The sequence below is a fragment of the Oculina patagonica genome, chromosome 4 (genome assembly GCF_052425735.1).
Source record: "Oculina patagonica isolate OP01 chromosome 4, crgOcupat, whole genome shotgun sequence".
In the NCBI taxonomy this organism is placed as follows: domain Eukaryota; kingdom Metazoa; phylum Cnidaria; class Anthozoa; order Scleractinia; family Oculinidae; genus Oculina; species Oculina patagonica.
Genome location: NC_135761.1, coordinates 46562604 through 46571274, shown reverse-complemented (window position 1 = coordinate 46571274; position 8671 = coordinate 46562604). Strand labels below are relative to the sequence as shown.

The 8671-nt window shown below is 40.5% G+C and overlaps 2 protein-coding genes across 3 annotated transcripts in view; one reads left to right on the top strand and one right to left on the bottom strand.

The window, feature by feature from the left end:
- The window catches only part of LOC144652559 (uncharacterized), a 44181-nt gene that overhangs the window by 1790 nt on the left and 33720 nt on the right, over positions 1-8671 (bottom strand). Inside the window, exons 1-2 of one of the 2 annotated variants that reach the window (XM_078512610.1) lie at positions 6893-7508; positions 1-1140 (exon numbers count right to left, since the gene is read on the bottom strand). The exon at positions 1-1140 is cut by the window's left edge and continues 1790 nt beyond it. In XM_078512610.1, coding sequence (XP_078368736.1) covers positions 1-1046 — 1046 coding nt within the window. In that variant the 5' untranslated portion in view covers positions 1047-1140; positions 6893-7508. Of the gene's footprint in view, positions 1141-6892; positions 7509-8671 lie in introns of those variants that run through there. The other variant, XM_078512611.1, reaches the window with a different exon arrangement.
- LOC144648776 (lysophosphatidic acid receptor 1-A-like) lies at positions 3842-5121 on the top strand. The gene has a single exon (XM_078508240.1). The coding sequence runs from the start codon at positions 3987-3989 to the stop codon at positions 4881-4883; it is 897 nt and encodes a 298-aa protein (XP_078364366.1). The 5' UTR covers positions 3842-3986; the 3' UTR covers positions 4884-5121.

Genomic DNA, 8671 nt, shown 5'->3' with positions numbered 1-8671 from the left:
GCGCCTTTATTTTCCTCGTTTTTCGGCTCGCTTCCTTCTCCTAAAGAAATCGGTTTATGCATATTGTGGATGGCTTCCGACGACAGCTGTCCTTTCTGTTTTAAGCCCTTGAGCAAAGCTGTAGCTATAACAGAATGACCAATTTGACGAAATTTGCCTTTGATTCTCAGCGTTTCTTCCATCGTGAGCGTGGCGACCTCATCGGCTTCTGAATGTGCTCGTCGACCTCTAGGCGTAACCGGATTTGAGGGAGGTTCGCAGGGGACAGATCGTGCCCTACACAGTGCCATATCGACCCTACTGGGGGCTAGCGGTGTTAACGGAGCCGGTGAACGCGTGTGATAAGCTACCTCCGAGTCGTTATCTTTATTCGCGCTTAAAGGCCTGTCGAGAAGTGGCGATTTTCGTTTCACCGAAGGACTACACTCAGGCGGCGGATTGGACGTTTTGATGACAGGTAAAAATCCACTTTTTCCACTTTCCTCGGAGACCGGCCTTTTCCCGGCGTAAAATGCCGGGGCCGAAATTTTTCTTTGTGCCAACTGTTTACCCACAGACATTCCTTGCGGAGTATTTTGCTGCCTTCTCGTTTCAAGAACACTTATTTTGCGTTGACGCAAGTTAGGCGATGGTGAAATCATATCGTGTTTACTTTGAATTGAAGTTCTTTCTGAAGGTGTTTGAGGCTTAAAGCCGGTGCTGCCGTCATGTTTATTTGTACAACTTTGCTGAGCGCCCGGCGCAGCCATGCTGGTCTTTCTCGTAGCAACAGAAACCTTTCGCAAATTCTTTTCAACTCCAGAGCTTTCCACCACGTTTTCTTCGAAAGCGGCCGCTCGAACCCTCCTCCTCAATGGAGCTCGAATCTGCAAGAGAGTTTCTTTCACTTTGGAAATCTCTCGAAGTTCTCTCTCGAGTATTTTTTCTTCTCGTTGGTACATTGATATCTGTTTCTTCATGGCTATCTCGTGCATTAAATTTCTGTGTTGGGCCACGCCGTCTCTGTCCCATCTTTCAAACGCCTTTCCTTTCTGACCGTTGTTCATAGTTCAGCTAAAAAGTATGTGTTACTTCGCTGGCACTGTTCTTAGCACTACATTGATGTGTTGGATTGTACACAAACACTCCAATCTGTCGATGCTAAAACAACAGAATGTCACTTAAAACTTAACTCTAATAACGCATGTTAATAGGTTTTGCAACCATAGCAAAGACCCCCTTGGGAAAAGGGCTTTTGGCAAAGTTTACAAAACTAATTAACTAGTTGAAAAGCGACTGCATTTTTAATGAAGACCACGGAACAGAATTTACACATTGTGACTCAAATAGCTACTCAACTGAATAAATTTGCCCGTTTAGAGTCAGTAATGTTACTTACCAAGTTTAGTAACTTGAAAACTTGGTAAAATGCTCTTATCACATTGTCTTTTCAGTTAAGCATCTATTAGTGTTTTTAATACTCGTGTCATTGGAAGACCTGTAAATAATTTCCTTCTCTTTATGCTTGAAGCGACAATTAAAAGTGTTGTACATTCCGACACCTTTTTGTCAAACTGTATGTGGATTAGTCAACTAATTGTTTAATTTACTGCGTACCATTTGATTCCTGCACAAATTTAATTGGCTTGTATCTTTGAAGTATTAACATGTTTTCGCAAAACTTCAGATATTAGTTATGCTAGCTTATACTCTTGAATGCAAAGAAACTGTCTACAGACTTTCAGACGTTTTGTGAAATTAGTCGCTCGTTTACTGGCAAGTTTATTGACCCAGTGTAAACTATAAAACTTATGACTTAAAACTTATGTTTAATATGAGTTTTTTGTTGGACGTTGTAAAATTAAGGACTATCAAAATCACTAAATAATCTTCACCACGACAGTTTCGTTTCAGCCTGTCAGTCAATTTTCTCTCAGTCTTACATTGTTTTTGTAGCCTGCATGTGGAAAATAGATTTCACAAAACCCACAATAAGACTACATTACAATAGAAGAACTAAACTAATTGTCAAAAGGCGCCGCATAAACCACTCGGCTCTGTGACATAGAAATCACTTTAATACTGAAATGTAAGCTAAAATGCGTCTCTCTATTGTTTCGCAGGATTTTCATACATTGATATACAGGTGTTTAGCAGTTGTCGGCTAGTAGGCCCTTTGTTAGTCCAGAGACTGGACTAGCCCTTTGTTGAATTGGACGAAACTCTAAGCTGACATTCGTTGCTGTGCGGTGGCGAATCTTGGCCGGGGGGGGGGGAGGCCATTCAGAGGACATTGGTTACCCCCGTTCCTTTTTTTTTGTTTAAATCTAAGACTACAAAAGGCATCCGCATCCGCATCTTTACTCCTTCATCCTTCATTTCGTTTGATGTATATACAGCCTCTCTCGTCAGTGAATGAATACAGAGAGGAGGAAAGCCAGTTACCCTCCCCCAAGTCTTCTTCGATGGGAGAGAATGCCCACAGAATTCAGCTATAAGGTGAAACAAGAGAGGATGGGTTTATGAACTACCGCTCCCAGTTACCCGATCCTTCGAAAGCCGTTTTCTTATTACCTTATGTTTGGAAAAGAATTATCTTGCTCAAGTTTCTTTGCTAAGCTTTACAATTTCTCAATAAAGACGGAGGAAGAAACTCTTGGGAGAAAATGCGTTACCGTACTCGTCTTTCGTTTACTGTGTTTGTTTACACTTCTGATTGTTTTACGATAGTTTTTGCGGTCAAAATGATTGACAATGTAATTACCGTAAAAGCTTTATGACGTTGTTGGGGGGTTTATTTGAAGTGGGACTTAATTGCAGAGAAGCGTGGGCGCGGAAGGGGTTTGCCAGTCCGATGCAGTAAACCACCATTTATTTCCCATTACGTCATTGCAGTAAGAGGACGTACAATGACGTCACGAAAGGACTGTGACGTCATGCCTTGGTACATAACAACAAATATCTTAATTTGTTTGAATAAACTAAAGAATATTCTGGAGCTTCAGGCTAATAGAAAAAAATGTCCGTAGGCCGTATTTTTTTGTCAAAATTACAGCCGCAAAAGCGCTTTAATTATATATTATTTTGTTCTATACAATCTTTAACGGCAATTTTATTTTACCTCATAAGTAAGCTAATGTTTCTTCGTCGTTTCAATTCATTGAGTTGAGCAATAATCTATAAAAGCGAATTTTCGAAAAAAAGCTAAGCTAAATGGGGTTTTGTTTTCAAATGCTCTTTTTCTTAATAAAACCATTAAAACCTTCTTTTCCTTAATAAAATCATATTTGATTTCTCAGTCATAAATTAACGATAAAACTTGCTACAGCGAACGAAAGAAATTCTAATTTCAACAGTATTGACAATTTTTCAAAGAACATGTATCACCAGGAGCACACCTGATATCACATATTTTTATCCTTATAAGACAGATGACTGGCTGCCAAAACCTCATAGTTTTTTTAAATACGTTTTTACCAGAGAACGCTCATCTCAGTTTTAAATTAGAATTGACATTAGAACGTGTTCATGAGAACAAATAGAGCACATATCACATTTTAAGATATTGACTAATATTACTTTAATTTATTCCTGCTTTTGAAATTTACCCTTCAAGAAGAAGTTATCACGTAGTCTTATTTTTGTAGTCTTTGCACAGTTTCGATGAATTCGCTGAGCAATCATCTTAATGCAACGTTCCCATGAAACGAGACAATAAGTCCCTGTCATTTATACAGACGAATCAAATAATCGTGATAATTTTTGAAGGCAGATGTACTAATTTAAATATATTTCAAACCATATTAATATTAATAAGAGCAAGATGTTCTTATTCTTATCACAATTATTGAATTGCGATCATTTGAGTGCACATGTGCCTTCAGCTGTTATTCGTAAGATTTGACGATTTATGAACATTTTAATTAGACTGGCATTAGAAGACTGTTCTTTGAAAGAAAAAAAGGCAAAGACAAAAAGGAAGCGTTAGTGAAAAGAACAACCAAATCATGTTAAACACAGCCGCCATTATATTCATCGTTGTCTATGTAGTCGAGGTAGCCGTCATCATCATTGGTAACATCTTCACCATTTATGTTTTCTGGACTCAGAGACTCCATTTAAAGCGAGCTTATTTTTTACTAATCAACCTCTCCGTCGCTGATTTACTTGTGGGAATAGCTGAAGCCGTAGTTTTAGCCATCGTTAAACCTCCAAACATCGATGACGAAACGGAAATAACATACTATCCTTGGACCGCATTTCAAGTCTTTGGTTCACTTACGTCAGTGTTTTTTCTCGCTCTTATCTCGCTAGAACGTGTTTACGCCGTGTTGTGGCCGCTTCGTCATCGCGTAATTAGCACTCGAGCTTACATCTACAGCATTTTATTTGTCTGGTTACTTGGGTTGTGTATGGCTGGACAGTGGTTGGCAATAATATATCACCCGAAAGTGGACAACATGTATGCGTCGGTCACTAGTACTGCGTTCCTTTTGATTTCTCTGTTCATTATCTGTTCAAGTTACTTGACGATCCGTTCGCGTTTACGCTCAACAGCCCCTGCACTAGAAGCCCACAACCAAAATTTAAGAGAACGGAATTTACGGTTTTCGAAGACGTTTTTCATTGTAGTAGCTGTTTCACTTGTGTTTTGGTTTCCAGCGTTTGTTGTGTACACCATGAACTATTTTTGCTCCCAATGCGTTTCTCGGACCGAGCAGAGTGGTGTTAAAATTCTCCATTTGGCAAATTCTTTGGTAAATCCGTTTGTATACAGCTTCAGGATACCGATGTTTAAAGAAACTTTGAAAAGGTGGTGTGGTAGACGTGTAGAAAATGTTGAAACAAGAGCAGTTTCTCAGAATGTTAAAAATGAAGCTCCTGAATTTACTACGCACTTGTAATCTGATCACCAAGAGAAAACTACTTATAATTATCATCCATTTGTCGTTCCAGTTCTAACATACCGAATATTCTCTCGAAATATTATCAAAGAAATAAAGAAGGAAATATTATACCTAACTTATATGTTATCTTTCTGACGGTCGTATTTTGCTTGATGTCATATTAGAGGTCCCAAGTCGAGGTATATACTTTGAATAGTAAGTCACGAATCAGACAATAGTGCTGTGTTGTATATGTGTTTGAGAACACTACAGCTAATGAAGGGAGTTTAAAGTTGTGTATTAACACTTTTTTTTTTAGATATGCAACAGTTAAAACACCGATACATTGATGCTCAACTTTTCTTGAGTTTCGCGGGTGAAGAAATCTAATCTTGTTACAGGGGCGGATCCATGATTTTTCAAAGGGGGGTGGCTGTTTACCAATTTTTCTTGTTTACTATATTGTTCAAGCTCCAGTTTTTTATTGAAGGGGGGAATGATGCATGGCTTCTTAGAAGCAGTTTTTTCCCGAGGAAAGTAGGAGTTTGCAAATTTTAATTTGGCTACCTGGATCGAAGCCTATATTTCATGGAGCTGTCAGGCTCCACCCCCCTAGGCGGGAAGCAGCAGGGGGAATCTCTTCGAGAATTTTCCTTGAAAAGTTGAGAATTGCGGTTGGCGGTTTCGCGAGGGCGATACGGGATCGTTTCGTGTGGTTAAGGAGCGTCCGAGTCAACGCAAGTTACTCGCGATTCTGACAGCTTTATACAGCTGTCAAAAGTTTCTGAAATTTCGAGAAGGAAACCACTGCTTTTCCTTGAGAAGTTGGAGCAAATCTACGTTAGTCTTTCGTGAGTCAATCACTCATCGACACTTTTCTTTTGGAAACCTGGACGTGACATCAACAGACCGTGAGAGATTGTGCTATTGTCAGAACCATTGCAGAACGCTAAAGTTGCACCCTTATCTGCATCTGCAGCTAAATTTCTGTCCCTTCAATTAATGTTCCTTGTTGTTGTTGATGCCAAGTCTAGTTGTTATTTTCTCATCAGTACAATTAAGCTCTACTGGCTTTTTGACAATTTTCCAAATAGTTGCAGAAATGTCAATTCTCGCGGGAAATAAAGATTTCTTACTCTATGTGTTCGCCTGTGTTTTCTTCTACATCCTTCTTAAGTGAAATGAAGAGCGATTGAAATTTAAAGTGGATGACAGGCCGAACGAACCGGTACAGGAAATAACAGATATGCCGTTTTATTTTGTGCTCACCCAACGTGCGTGGAAATTTTTAGCTCTTGGCAAAGTGGCCTAGCTGGGGACAACTTTGGTGACTTTGTTTAGCAGCTTGGTAAAATCGCTTCGATGCGAAAAAGCGGTAAGAAAACTCGCTAAAAAGATGTAAAATGGAGAAGAAATGTGATCATTTCAGCAAGGCTAAAACAACTCTTGAAAGCTAAAAGGAATCTAATTTTTCTGAAGCACAAGATGCAAGTGTGTCTGTTTAAAGATCTCCCACAAACAAAAAACAACAAATCACACCACAATTCTCCACAAAAATAAAATTATACACACATGTTTTGTTTCACCTTAAGCCAGAAGTTCGTAAAACAGTGCTCTGTTGAAAATCTCCTACGTTTTGGAAAAAATGGGGGCCGTCCCTTAATTTTGAATTTCGGTCGCTTCTGACTATGAAAGGTGGATGACAATTGTCCTTATTTTCTATTTTAATGAGATGTTTATTGTTCATTTTTCTGGTGGATCGATTACGGGGGGTGGCTAGCCACCTAATCCCAAACCAACCCCCTCTGGATCCGCTCCCTGCTTGTTAGTTTTGAAAAGTCTATATACAACAATTTTTCATAGACCTTTTAGTAATGGTTACTGATTTCTCCTTTAATGATGTCATCACCTACAGCAGAAAAAAAGAAAATCCTAACTTTAACAGTAACTTACTTTAATTTTAATAGGTTTCAAACGAGCTTCCACCGTGATCTAATTTAAAGAAGTATTTTTTGCTAAGCACTCACTCACTCATCCTCTTTGATCCTGTAAGTATAGTGCATAAGGCTGCCCAGCAACGTTTTTCATCCTTGACGGGCTCTTGATCGCTGTTCCACCTCATTTACAGCCAGTCCAGGGCACTTCTTTACGCTCAACTTCCACGATTCTTCTCCTCTTCGTAGTCTTAGGTCTTCCTCACCTTCTCTTGTCCTTAGGGGTCTAGGTGAGAGCAAATCGGCAGTTGTTATCTTTCCCTCTCTCTTCAAGACATGACCGATCAATCTCCATTACCTGACCTTCACAGTTCTTCATAAAGTTCTGGTAGGATGTTGACGAAGTTGTCAGGATGCCATAATGCCTAAGGATGTTTTAGAGCCTGTCTTTTCTTATGCTATCAAACGACTTCTTGAAGTCGATGAAACCAATGTACAAGGGTGCTTGCCACTTAACGCTCTGTTCTAAGATATTTCTAAGGATGTTGTCCCCCTTCCTCTTTGGTGGGCGGCCTTTTATTTACATAGTCTCTTATCGACTCCTTTCCGCATCCTAAACAGGAACATTCGGCAGAAGACCTTGTAAGGTTCTGAAAGTGAGGATATCCCTCGGTAGTTATCACAGATAGATGGGTCCTCTTCCCTGGGTAATTTTGAGCAGAAGAGCTTTCCTCCAGTCAGATGGGGCTTTGCACTGGGTGAGATGTCAAGAAGCCGGTACAGCATTTCTTGCACTGATACTCTCTTGCCACACCGGAAGACGTACCATTCTTCAGCCGAGAAATAACTCATCTCACTTCTCGGATTGTGAAGGGGCTCGTATCCATCTCTATTGGTTCTTCGCAGAAGTCGAGCTGGCAGCCTTCAGGAAAGCCATGGCCAGTTTCTTCGCAAGCCACGTTCAAGACCTGGTAGAAGTGTTCTTTTCATATTTCAAGCACCTCTTCCTTTCTGGTGATGACTTTACCATCTTTAGACTGTATCCCAGTGTTTGGCTTCTTGAGGCATCCACTTAGTAGCTTATCTTCCTGTAAAGCTCTTTTTCGGGTTATTCTGGTACGCTGTTCTTTCCGCCTGCAGTTCCGCGATTCTTTCCAGGGTCCTCCTTTTGTCTGCTCTCGTTCTTTTCTTCACTTCCTTGTCTTTCATTTGGTAAATTGGCTGTCTTTTTTCCTTCACTCGTTCTGAGTGGCAGTTCATGAGGCTGTGATTCAGCTCCCGTCTTTCTTCGATGCAGTTCCAGGTAGAGGGGCTCAACGTATTATACCTTGTCCTCGCTCTTTGCCCAAGAGATTCAGCCCCCGTGCTGCCCTAGATGTCTCGATACTCTTCTTTCCTTAGCGTCCTCCAAAGCTTCAAAACGGTTCTTCAGGACTATGCTGAAGTTCCGCTGGCGCAGGGAGTCGTTTAGCTTTGCAGTTTCATAAAGGCTGGTTCTCATATGATCGCCCCGATCGTCTCTGTCGCTTCTGTCGTTTGCAAAGTCTGAGGTGATTGGAGCAAGCAAACTTTTTGAAGCGACAGAGGCGACAGAGACGATCGGGGCGATCATATGAGAACCAGCCTTAAATGGTCTCTGTTTCTTGCTGTGTCTGCTCCTCGTTGTACGTTGACGTCAAGTAGAAATCTCCTGAATCTTCTTCTGATCGCCACGTGATTATTTGGTGATGTCCATGTGTACTGTGGATGTCTTTATGCTGAAGACAGGTGCCACCTATGAAAAGAAAGTTTTCAGCGCTGATTTCGTAGATGCAAATCATAGGCCATTATCATTCATGATGTCGAGTTCTTCATTACCTAACGTGCCTTTCC

What these genes read in the sequence shown, in the direction of transcription:
- LOC144648776 (XM_078508240.1), top strand. Translation starts at nt 3,987, where the DNA reads ATGTTAAACACAGCCGCCATTATATTCATCGTTGTCTATGTAGTCGAG.